Source organism: Nuphar pumila, chromosome 9, assembly GCF_984573655.1.
Source record: "Nuphar pumila chromosome 9, dmNupPumi1.hap1.1, whole genome shotgun sequence".
NCBI lineage: Eukaryota > Viridiplantae > Streptophyta > Magnoliopsida > Nymphaeales > Nymphaeaceae > Nuphar > Nuphar pumila.
The window spans coordinates 612,133-625,165 of NC_143257.1; the positions used below are offsets into that span (position 1 = coordinate 612,133).

Below are 13,033 nucleotides of genomic sequence, written 5' to 3' on the forward strand. Positions count from 1 at the left end.
GAGGGTGATCAGATGCTTAATGCACAAATATTTGTGCAATCAGGAGCGCCGGAAGAAGTTTGGTCGCGAGAGTCAAGGCCGCGGGCAGCATGTGCCAAAGCCACAGAAGAGAGAGAGAGAGAGACAAGTACCATAACTTAAAAGGAAGTTTTTTTTTTTTTCTTTTCAAAATGGCCACTGCTTCCCTAAATAATTTACGAGAATGCTCTGATAATGTAAATGAATGTGATTTGCTTGTACATTTCTGCGGCAAGGCTATGTGGCAGAGGGATTCGATACTGGGCCTTGACATAGGACCCCGCTTACCCACATGGGATACCACTTGCGAGTAAGTGAAATGGTTTTTCTTGATTGTAAGGGAAAAAACAAAGAGAACAAACAAGAGAAAAAGATGCTATATATATTGCTATTGTCCTTGGCCCCATTAGAGACGGACGGTGGTGCTGAAGCTGTGCATGTGGTTGGCCCACGGGCTGAAACAATGACCATATCATAATGTTTCATACCTCCCCGACCGGGCACGAGATCGGCAAGAGATCACGAATAACATTTTGTTTTTTAGAAAAGCAAGCTCGGGTTAGGCAGACTCCTACCAATTATATAACTACACCATTGAATTTTGAACCTGCAACGTCCCAACACAAGGTGACATGCACTAGTTGCTCCTACCAGACAGGCCGAAGATGATCACGCATAGCGTGTCATTGTCATGCTTGACACAGCACACTGTCTTGTGTCTTCTCAATTTGACTCGAGTGTGTCAGCTTGGCTTGGACTCAATTTAGCTCAGCTAACTCTTCTAGTGCTACAGCTTTTGTAACAAACTTTGCTTGTCTGAGTAACAAACCAGCCAATTACCAACCGGGGCTCCGAGAGCTGTCAATGCATGTCTCCCTGTGGTGGGTTGCAGGTTCAAAACTTCAGTGGTACGTTGAATAGTAACTGTGGGGGTCTGCCTAATCCCAGCGCATGCCTTTTGAAAAAAAAAAACCGCCGGTAAAAACAAGAATGTTACTTTAGTAAATATTGCGTGCTAAAAAGGGTCTTTCTTTGCTGGGACCTACTGTCATTAAGTAATTAATTTTTTGTTTTAAATTGGGAAACGTAGTAATTAGGAGTGGCGCTGCACCCGCCTGGGGGAGAAGGGCTCGGAAGAAACTCGAAATACCTCGCTCTCTCTCTTTTGTCTCCTTCCGGTGGAGTTCCAACGAGACGCCGGAGATTTCTGAGGCTTCCTCCGGATTCTATAGCACTGTGCCGTTCTAGTCTTCCTTTCAGATCTCGCCTCTGTATGTATCTCTTCGTCGTGCTTCTGGTCTAATGCCGGTTGATCTCTCCGGACGATCCTGAGGAAGACTCCACGAAAACCTGCCGTATATAGAAATGTACATGGAATCTAGGGTTTTCTAGCGCTAACCGCGATCGTCGGCCATGAATCGAAGTTTTAGGGCTCCGGACTCCAAAATGCAGGCGTCCTTGCATCCGAGGTCGGGGATGAAGCTCAGCAGCGTGATGAAGGAGAAGGAAGAGGAGCTGTCCTTGTTCCTCGAGATGCGGAAGCGCGAAAAGGAGAGAAGCAGCCTGCTTCTGCACCACACGGACGAGTTCTATCCTTCCTTAGGCAAGATTAGATCCTTCGTTCTTTAGCTCCCTTCCTTGTTTCCGCTTCCTTCTATTTGACTGGGCGTCGAATGCTTTTTTTGGTAGTTTTGATGTTTTGAGGATAAATCCCGCGTTTGAAGGCCTAGATCTGGTCCTTGAAATGTACAAGGATGAACTTCTACGTGATACCTTGTTTTAATTAGAGGAAGCGATTTGTTATCGTCATGCATTTTTGGTTTGCAGCTGTATTTGAGTTTTGGAGAGTATATCAGAGTGGCCGGTTTCTGATTGCATGATTTCTTGCTTATATTTCAACAGATACTGTAAATTCTAACACTCTGGCTTGATAAGATGCTTTGGCTTTTTCTTTCCCCTTTCCTGTCTGGTTGTTATGATCGTTATTTAGCACTGGTTCGGACACTCTTTGGTGATGAGAAGTGGTTGCTTGCTATTTGATTATTAGATTAGCGTTCCTCTGCTGCTGTGTTGTTCTTGCGAATGTTCAAATCGTTACTATCTGCTTTTCCAGGTTCGAAGCCTGGCACTTCGCCCACTTTCAAGATGGCAACATCAACAGCTCCACGCAAGGTCGGGCCTGATGATTTCCTGAACTCAGAAGGGGAGAAGAATGATTATGATTGGTAAGGGCCGTGCGCCTTTTGTTACACGATTTGCATTGGTCCAGTAGCTTGGATTCTACGGTCATTGCCCAGAAATTATATTTAATTTAGGGAGACCGTCAATGATTACATTATGTCGGAGAGTATTCCTCCCTGATCAAGGGAAAATTATTTTACCATAACATTCTTGTTGCACTTAAAGGCGGGCTAGCTGTCTGTATCTTAGTTACCTTCCCTGAAGCTAGCAATAGAGTTATTTATTTGATGGAAAGCGCTACCTGCATTTTAAAAATTTACTGTTTGTTTTATGGAATTTACTCAATTTTATAATGAAAACATGACACAGCTTGGTCTATCCGAACAAAATCACTTAGTTTGTATATCCAGAACATGGATGCCACTGTGCAGGTGCTTTTGCATCATCATCCTCCATAGACAGTTTCATCCAGAGTTTTGTGATACTTTGTAATAGTTTTCTGTTTATGTTGCCTGTTAAGGTGCTGTGTATGAATTATCAAGGGGTCTTTGTTGCCACAGGCTTCTTACACCACCTGGAACGCCTCTTTTTCCTTTACTGGATAAGGAATCACATGGACCTACAATTGGTCAGATTGGGACACCTAAAGTTCGTCCAGCTACACTTAAATCTAGGGTATGTACTCATCTATGTCTTATTTCTAATGCTGTTGTTTCTGAATGTTCAAAGTAGTTGTTGCAAAACTAATATATGATAACCCATAGTTCTAGTTAAAGTTTGCTTGCTAGTTGTAGTATTCATGCTCACAAGTGCAAGTTCATCTTATATCGATTATGTTCCATGACTAAATCTAGGAGAAAAACTTTACCTGACAACATCATCGGCATTTTCTAGTTCTAGCACGTTGGCACTATGCCATGTATGACACTTTGGAAATTCTCTTAACTCGAGGGCCTCTAGTAGTTTGTTCAGTGAAGCTTATGTCCAGTAATCTGCTTCTATTTATTCGGATATATGGTCTCAGTTATTTCAGAATGTGGCTGCACCAAGCATACATGGTAAATCCAATGTGATGAATATGGTGATAACTTGCCTTTTTGGTAACTTGGACCATGTTTCCTCACACTGCATATCTTTCCATAGACGATATTCATTGACATCTATATGTGGTTCTATGCTCCAACTGCTCACTCTTCTTGTATATTAGTAAATGGAGTAGCTAAAATGTTACTGAACATCCACAATACTTTGCTTGATGATTCATGTTGTTGCTATTTTTAAAAGAATCATATGCAGGCAAGCATATGCATATCTCGTGTTATTTGCTATTTTCTACATATTTCTTCATGTTCTATTTGTTTCATAATAAGGTCTTCTTAATATTACAGTTTGACTATTCAAATGAATTTTGTTTCTCTTCATGGTCTCTCTCTCTCTCCACACACACACACATCTTTATGGATCGTATGATACACCATGGTATCCTACAGTATGACATGGTATGGTACGATAAAGCTATATCTTAGACCCTTCCAGTATGCCTTATGTTATGCTTATTATAACATTGCTTGTCAGGCCTTTCTATATATAGATTCTCATATGACGCACTTGAATGGTTTCAGCTTTCAAATGTTTCTAGTGTACACTCTTGAGGTCTTAACTTCACTGTAGGAGAAGGAATCAAATGTAATTCTTGTGGTTAATTAGTTTAGATTCCAAAATGTTGAAACTCACATTCTTCACGTTGTTCTTCAACATTGTGCCACAAAGCATTTTTTCCTTTGCTCTTTATAAGTTTATGACTGACAATTTAGTGACTATGCTTGTGATGATTTCTTCTCATTTAGTCTTCAATTTGAATCACTACCAGTAATCTCTTGGTACTTATAAACGTTCTTATCGTGGTGCAAAATTTTATTGGATGATAGCAGTTCTTATTGTGGTGGAAAACCATCAATCACATTTTTCAGATTGAACCATACAGAGGCATATTTGGCATCTTTTTTTCTTTACTCTTATCAGTATAAATATAATATTGACCATGGGTTTAGTCGATGGATTCTCCTTCACAATGAATGATTTCAAAATCATATTCGTTGTTAACACTTCATTGTGGTTTAGCAATTCCTATCTAGTGGCTACTAGGATAATCAACAATGTAAAATGGTAAAAGAACAATATTTGTCAAACTCTTTCAATTCAAATAACATGTGCTGGTAGACTTGTTTGGGCTCATCAAGTCTCTTTGCTAAATAGATCAAGATCAAATTATACACCTGTAGCTTTGCACCTGCTGTGGAGACTGTAGACCCATTTCCAATTTGTCCAATGTCTGGATATTTCTTGTCTGCTCCTTAATAATTTTTGTGCTAAAATATGCTATATCTATGAGCTTAAATCTGAATTGCTATTCATCCGTGATCTTGACATCTCTTTGTTTCTGTTTGATGGTTTTCCTTTAGGACTGGGAAAAAATTGCATGGGAGGTGTAATGGAATCAAAGAACACAAATCAAAAGCCTCTAAGGGCAGATAACACAAGCCACTAAGGGCAAATACAAAAGATCACAATATCACAAGAGTCACTATGGGCCAAAGCGCAAAGAATAAATTTTATTGATAACAAATGCTTGGGAGAAACATAAACAAATAGGTGTGGAACCCCCTATATATACACAAAGAGGAGAGGAAGAGGGCTCAACTAGCCGTTGGGCGAGTTGGAATGAAATAAGAAAATATTGGTTTGAAATTGATTTTCGATTAGATTATGAAGTTCTTTAAAACATGCAAAAACATCCGATTTAAGCCTAAGGAAGTGAATCCATGTATATCTAGTGAATCAGCTATAAATATCACATAATAAAAACACCTTTCTTTTGACATGATTGGAGTAGGACCCCACACATCGGAATGCACCAACTGAAAAGGTATTTTGGGGATAAATGATCTATTAGAAAAAAATAAGGATTTCATTTTTTCAAGAATATATTCATAAACTTTTTTTTATTACAATATTTAAAAAAAAAAGAAAAAGAATTAATTTAGATACACTTGGATGTTCTAATCTTTGATGCCATATTAAAATATCCTTTTCTTTGGCATGATTACAAAAAGATTTAGGAATAGATAAAAAGTCCATGTATAGTAAAGATTCCCTCTTCTATGTCCTTGCCCAATAAGCTTCCCTGACTAGAGATCCTGCATGGATCAACCTTTATATAAGGAAATCTTACATCCATAATCGAAAATTTGAGAAGCCAAAAGTAGGTTTAAATTCAATTTAGGAATAATTTTAACTTTTGATTTTTTTTAAAATTTTTTTAAAGATATTTTCCAAATTTTTAATTCCTTTAATTTGTAAAGATGTCTCATAGAAACACAAGAAAAGTATGAGTAGGTGCATGTGTTAGAAAGAAGGGCCTCATTTGGAGTCCTGTGAAAGAAGCACTCGAGTCTAAGATCCAAGAAGACAAACTGGGTGTAGATGAGGAGGAAATCACGTCGATGGTGGAAGAAGATGACTTTAGAACTATGTCACATGGGTGCGGGTGCGGGTGCGACACGGGTGCGGCGCAATTTCAAAAATTTTGGACACGGGGACTCGGCTATATATATATATTAAAAATAAAATAATATATATATATATATATATAAGACTCGGTCAAAGTTGTGCCCATTAGGGGACAGGTGATGAGTTGTGAAGGCATTCTGTACACTTTCTTCATACAGGAATAATTCACTTTTGGGCACTTTCTTCATACACTGAAAACTTGAAAGTGTACAGGTTTTTTTCCTTACAGCTGTAGCCCAGAAAATTTAAAAAAAAAATTCAAAAAAAAAAAAATTTCCAAAAAAATGGACCAAAATGACCCTGGGTGCGTTGACCGCACCCAGGGTCGAGTTGACCGAGTCCGAGCCGCACCCGTGTCCGCACCCGTGTCGGTGCGTGTCGACGCGGGTGCAGCGACCTTGGAGCCGAGTCCGTGTGACATAGCTTTAGAAATTGTTGGAGAGCCTCCACCGATTGAGCTATAGATAATTCTTTAAGATCACTCTTTTTGCTTGAATCTTCAATCTTTTTGGTTGAGAGATCTCCAAAAGACTGCACCTTCTTTTTTAACTTTGGGCATTCCAGCTTGATATGCCCCGGTTCATTACAAAAATGACAAATAATTCTTCTACTTCCACCATTATTTTGCCTCCTAAAATGAGGAGGTTTGTAAGTCTTCATATTGCTTCCCGGTCTAGAAACTACAAACACATCATTTTCTCCTTTAGTCATGCCAAGACGAGTCTTTTCTTAGCATATTTTTGTAAGAGCTTCGTTTAGAGAAGGAGGCGATCGATGTAGGAGTGAAGCTCTCACTTGCTCAAATTTTGGATGAAGTCCATGAAGAAATTGGAAGAAGTGTTTCGTCTCTATTTGTCTTTGACACATCTCAATGGCCGCTCTTTCTCACCTTGGTTCAAGAAGTGCCAATTCATCTCATAAAGGAGATAAAGCACTATAATAATCCCACACACTCATGTCCCCTTGGTTGGTAGATCAAATTTATCTTGAAGGAAATATTGTCGCGCCAAGTCTTTTTGAGTGTACATTCCCTTAAGAAAGATCCATGCTTCACCTGCTTTCTTGAATTTTGCAAGCTTAACACAAATATTGATCTTGACATTGTTCATAAACCATACCAAAATTTTGACATTTTCACTTTTCCAATCCTCCATATTAGTTTGATACTCAAGAATAGCTTTTTCTATCTCTTCCCCATCAATGGCTTTGATTTGATCTCCATCTCTTTTAGTAAGCTTGAGTTGTGGCTCGAGCATCGTGCCACTAACATATCCCCATACTTTTTGTACCTTGAGGTGGTTCTCCATTGCGGTGGCCCACATCAAATAGTTGTCTCCATTTAGCTTGAAAAAGAGTTCAATCTTGGATTCTTGATCGGCCATGGTGAGAAAATGAGAAAAGAGAGCTAAATAAGATAACCATGCGCTATATTTAAGAAGATGAGTGATACAGCAACCACAATCACTTCACACAAATCGGAGGATGAACCAACAATGATCCAAGTCCACAAACACTAGCTTTCAAGACGGTGATGTGTTGAAAAGGATAAAAAAGTCTATTGGCTCTGAGACCATGTAATGGAATCAAAGAACACAAATACAAAAGCCTCTATGGGAAAATAACACAAGCCACTAAGGGCAAATACATTTCACATTATCACAAGAGTCAGGGCCAAAACACAAAGAATAAAAGTAATAAATTTTATTGATAGCAAATGCTTGGGAGAAGCATAAATAGGGGAGGAACCCCAACAGCTAGTCCCAACTAGCCGTTGTTCATCATACCGCCAAAGAGGAGAGGAAGAGGGCTCAACTCGCCGTTGATCTAGTCCCAACGGCTAGTTGAGCTAGCCCTAACAGCTAACTAAAAAGGTAAAAAATGCCCTTCTAAGGGGCATTTAATCTAAAGAATAAAAAACTCACAATAATTATGTGAGTAGTCTCTGTGTATTGCTCTCCTTGGTACCAACTAATATCCTTCTACCAAAGTGTACAAGGGAGGATCTAAAGATTTAACATCTACCAAATAGGTATAGGTTACCCTTAAGAGTGAACCTAATGGCAATATGGTGATGCCATCTATGCTCACTTTCCTGATTAAGGGATTTTCCATTTTAGATAAGCCACGCCATCACCTTGGTTTTTGGTAATGGGTTCATCACCAAATTGTTTTCTTAGAACAAGGCTCCATTCTGGCTTTGTCTTTGATTTAAAGTGATAAGTGCACTCGAATCAGACTTCATACTCTTTCATCAAGCCTATTTAGTTATTTAGAACTAGTGACAACTTATTGGAGACTAACACTCTTTTAGTGATATTTGTTACTCTCTCTCTCTCTCTCTGACATGCAAGAGGGTGATATTAATTGGCTATGTTACCTAGACAATAATATAGATGTTGATGTCGGACATGAGTACAAAGTTTCAGGCACATCGACCTTTGAAAAATTAGATATGTGAAACAACTATATATATATATATATATATATAAGAAAAACAGTTTGTATTCCTCATTTTATACTCAAAGGAGATAAAAGGGAGAGAAAAAATTTGTGGCAAGAGAGGTGAAAAATAGGTAGGAGCTGTTAGTTCACGTCACCTTGTGTTGGGGATATTGCAAGTTCAAAACCCAATGGTACCGATGTTTAACTGGTGGGGGTCTGTCTAACCCCAGCTTGCCTATCAAAAAAAAAAGAGGTGAAAAATAGGTAAGACAAGATATATATAAAAAAAGATAAGATATGCCACTAATTCTCAACTAGTGGATTGAGTAACCCCTTTGTCATAACATGAAGTGATATATGAGAGGCAAGGGAGGAAGAAGAAGAAGAAGAAGCTATATTGAAACCTATGTAACATGGGTACTGCTACAGTTCCCTCATAATTGTGTCATACCCGCATTGGTACTTGGGTACTGCGGGTATGGGTCAACTGAGTTTTGGACTTGACCCATTTTATCCATTTCATGGTCCAATTAACACATAGATAACACTCGAGATATAAACTAGTCCAATGTTAATTGTATACTATTATTATTATTAATTGTTAGTTAATTTATATATTTAGCATGTTTTGGACCTTTAGTTCTTATTTGTAGTCTACTACTCCTTGTGTATAGCATTTTGTAAAACATAATGTAGTTGTGCACATATATATTTATATAGCCATACTCCTGTACCTATCATTTTTAGAAAATCGCTTGTCGTACCCTGTACCGGCACCCATCCCTATGTGACAGGCTCAAACCCGAGAAAAAAACATGATAAGAAATAAATCTAAGGCAATTTGTAAAATCCTTGAAGTTTGTAAGGAAAATTGCCAGGCCATTGATTGCTTGAGCAGTTAACCAAAAGTTGCATGCTAGGTTATTTGAATTCTTTTCTCTTATCTCTGTTTGAGAGTCCATATTTGGAGAGGCAATGGGGATTTATGAATCCCTGTCTGTCTCTGCCTTTTGGTGACCCGGTTTTGGGATGAAGAGCGGAAAATGGAGGGACTATGGCATTGTAAAACGCAGATGTCAACTCCATCTAGGGATGACAGTGGACCGGGGGACAACGGGGCTCTGCCCTGCCTTGCCCCGTTTGGACCGGGGATGGAGGCGGGGATGAAGGTTAAAATCTATTCCCGTACGGGGATGGAGGTGGGAATGGACTTACGCTTTCCCCTGCCCCGTCCCTGTCCCAATCCCCACCTTGCCCTGCCCTGTCCCCAATCCTTCAAGGGATGACTATAGACCGAGGGTAAACGGGGCTCCGCCCTGCCTCACCCCTGTTTGGACCGGGGATGGAGGACATGAAACGGGGATGGAGGTTAAAATCCATCCCCATGCGGGGATGGAGGTTCGGGATTTTGAGACGGGGCGGGGGTGGACCTTGTCCCCCGCCCTCGCCCCGGTCCACTGCCATCCCTGTCTCCATCCCTGCAAAGATGTAAAATCTGGAGATATCATCAATACTTTCATTGCCCCTCTGATATCCATCCCAACACCCACTCCCAAACAGAGCCTTAAATTTTTCTAGGATTGCATCCTGGATTGATAATATTTTGCATTTTTGTTTATGTTGCTGCCCACTCACATTTCTTATGGATGCAGTTATCTGTTCCTCAACCTGAATCAGTTCCACGAGGCAATTCAATGTCAAGGCAACCGATCTCATCCTCTGCCTTGAACACATCAAGTTCTGGTCTACGCAGGCCATCTTCATCAGCAAGCACAAGTTCAATGGCATCTAGGCCGTCAACACCAACTGGACGATCTACCCTGCCAGCAGCCACTAAGCCCACCAGGCCTTCCACTCCCACCTCAAGGTCAACCTTACCGTCAACAAAACCAATGGCTGCTTCTGCAAGACCCTCCATGCCTTCTGCTAGATCATCCACACCAACAGCCAGGCCTACACTTCCCTCTAAATCATCCTCAAGGCCAGCCACCCCGACAAGACGACCATCAACACCATCGACCGTGTCCAATAATTCAGGTCCACCTGTTCGATCATCTTCAGTTACCAAGTCCAGATCTACAACAACAAAAAATCCTGTGCCCTCACGCGGTACTTCTCCTACAGTAAGATCCAGACCATGGCAGCCTTCAGAGATGCCTGGTTTCTCACTAGATGCTCCTCCAAATTTAAGGACATCGATGCCTGAAAGGCCAGTTTCAGCCTCTAGAGGTAGACCTGGAGCACCGAGTTCTGTCAAATCTGGTGCATCTGAGGCCAGTTCAAATGGCAGGCCAAGAAGGCAATCATGCTCTCCTACTGGTTTGAGAGGGAGGGTTCCGACAACTGGTAGTCAGAACCATGGTAGCTCAACTTCTACATCAAGTAGATTACATTCCAATGGCGGTGATAGCGTTAGCCCGGTTGTAATCGGGAGCAAGATGGTTGAGAGAGTGATAAATTTGCGGAGATTGGCACCTCCAAGGCAAGATGATCAACGATCTTCCCAAAATAATCCCTTGGGAAAGTCTTCTCCAGATAGCACAGGCTTTGGCAGGACACTTTCAAAGAAATCATTGGACATGGCCTTGAGGCACATGGTACATCTCTCTCTATCCTTGATCTTCTTTTGGTGCATCATAAACATTTGTTTCTATTTTAGGAACTAACAATCAAATTTTCATACTCTTGGTACTAGTTGTAGAATTAGATAGTTTGTTACGCTTACCTGGTTTCCAATGAAAATATATCCACAATTTTTGTGTGGCATTTTATGCTCGTTTCTGTTAAGATGTGTTAAGAAGTATTAGCCTTGGTTGCTTTCATGGCGACATGCTTTAAGGTCTCCCTGTTTCTGTATTATGACTTAATTTATATGATTATATGCATATATTCTAATGTGCATGATGTGCTGCAACTTTATGCTAAGGAAAAACGTAGACAATATAGATCAGTGGAGAAGAGGTAAACAATTGTGTCACACATAAATGCATTCAGTTCTGGTTTGTTCTTGTGCTAGTTTGCGTTTTAGTTGATACACTTAGCTAAATTCTCCTGCAGTGCAGTCCCTCTTTGTTTTGTCACAGTACTGTAGTAGAAGAGCGGGTATGTGGGACTGAGGTGACTATTGGCAAAGTCCAAGACACTGTTGCTCTCCCACCTGGCCAATTTGGCTTTCTCATGTTGTCTAGGAAGGAGAGTGATGAGATGGCTTGTGTATTAGTTCCCGCTTTCATTCTTTCATATGCCTTGGTTACGGAATTTTGGTTTTGCAGGATATACGCCGCAGCATTCCTGGGGGCTTAAGGCCTCTTATGACGAACATTCCCGCTTCCTCTATGTACAGCGTCAGGTCTGGGCCTGCAAGAAGCAGGCCTGTCAGTATTTCGGACTCGCCCCTTGCCACGAGCAGCAATGCTAGTTCAGAACAGAGTGTTAACAACAATAACCTCTGCTTGGACATAAGTGAAATGGAAGACGATCTAGGCAGTGAAAAAGGGGGTCGGTCATCCCCTGCAGGTCAGCCTGGAAGTACGCACGGGAGAAGCAGCGCTAATTGGCTTCATAACCCAGAAATCAGAGAAAACCGCTTCTAATATCGTCCCCTGGCCCGCACACAGCTTGTGCAGTGCTGGGTGTTGTTTGAAAGTAACCTTGCTTTCGTTCAGAGATGATGGATATCTTCTACATAGTGAGCATTCTGGGGACATTTTTGTCTGTATGAACCGGGATGGCTGCTGGGTTATATTTGCAGCCCTCTATTTTTAATGCTATGCATATGCTACACGAATCTTTTCATCATTTGTGCAAAGGGGGTAAACTAAAAGCAATGATTTACACGTATTGTGACATATTGTAACTTCCAAATATCGAGTTGTTATCTTCCTCGTCTTTTCAATGTCCCATAAATTCTGAACAAAGATGCATTAGAGGACGATGACTGAACAAAATATCGCTATTTTGTTTTAATATGAAAAGCAAGCTTCTTTTGATGTTGAAGGTGCACTTTTCATGTTAGAAAAGTACTTTTTAAAACATACATGTAAACAATTAAAGGGTAAAAAAGATCAGGTTTGGCCAGATATCCGACCTGAATCTGATGTAGTATTTCCTAGTGTATGTGGTGAAAACCAAATGTGAATGTGGGTTTGCATTGTATTTGGATTTTCTTGACTGTTTTTTTTTTTTTGGATTTAGATTAGAATTTATGTCAAATCTATGCTTGGATTTGGATCAGATCCAAACTTTTATCTTTTTGGCATGTAAAACAATGAAAGCTGTTAATCTCTTTCTTTCTTTACTGGATCCAGTATTAGGGTATATAGTTTGGATACCTAAGTTTGGGCTGGTCACACCTAACACCTACTCATTCCACTGACAGTTTTAGCTCAGGTAGGGCTGCAAATGTGGTGAGCTAGAGCCTGGCTTGTCGAGCTTGGCTTAGTTCAGAAAGAGAGGGTTTGAGCTTTGCTTTGGTCAAACATGAGTGAGCTCAAGGCTCGGCTCCACCCTAGCCAAAGCTTCTATTTTGATGAGAAAAAAAAAGCTTGTGCATAAGCTTTGAGCTCTGTTGCCTCATCAAAATCGGTTCGTTTATGTTGACATTGAGGAACTTGGGCTTAATGTCCGGTATCAACTCATTCACCCTCATAGACGAACCCGGGCCAGGCTTAAACGAGCTGAGCGATGGACAACTTAACAAGACACTTGTAAAAACCAAACCAGCAGCTTGTACCATAATACCATTAGCCATGGCCATTGGTCCGGGATGTCCGTCGGGCTTTTGGTAACCAGCCTCAAACGGGTCGGTCTCGGGCTGCACTTT

General features: G+C 40.6%; 1 protein-coding gene across 1 annotated transcript; it reads left to right on the forward strand.

Annotated features, from left to right (window-relative positions):
• The first annotated feature begins 1,304 nt into the window (after positions 1 to 1,304).
• Positions 1,305 to 11,991, forward strand: LOC149828120 (uncharacterized). The gene is made up of 5 exons (XM_090016765.1): positions 1,305 to 1,621; positions 2,132 to 2,243; positions 2,760 to 2,874; positions 9,864 to 10,808; positions 11,484 to 11,991. The coding sequence occupies exons 1-5, from the start codon at positions 1,432 to 1,434 to the stop codon at positions 11,802 to 11,804; spliced, it is 1,683 nt and encodes a 560-aa protein (XP_089872891.1). The 5' UTR covers positions 1,305 to 1,431; the 3' UTR covers positions 11,805 to 11,991.
• The last annotated feature ends 1,042 nt before the right edge of the window (positions 11,992 to 13,033 follow it).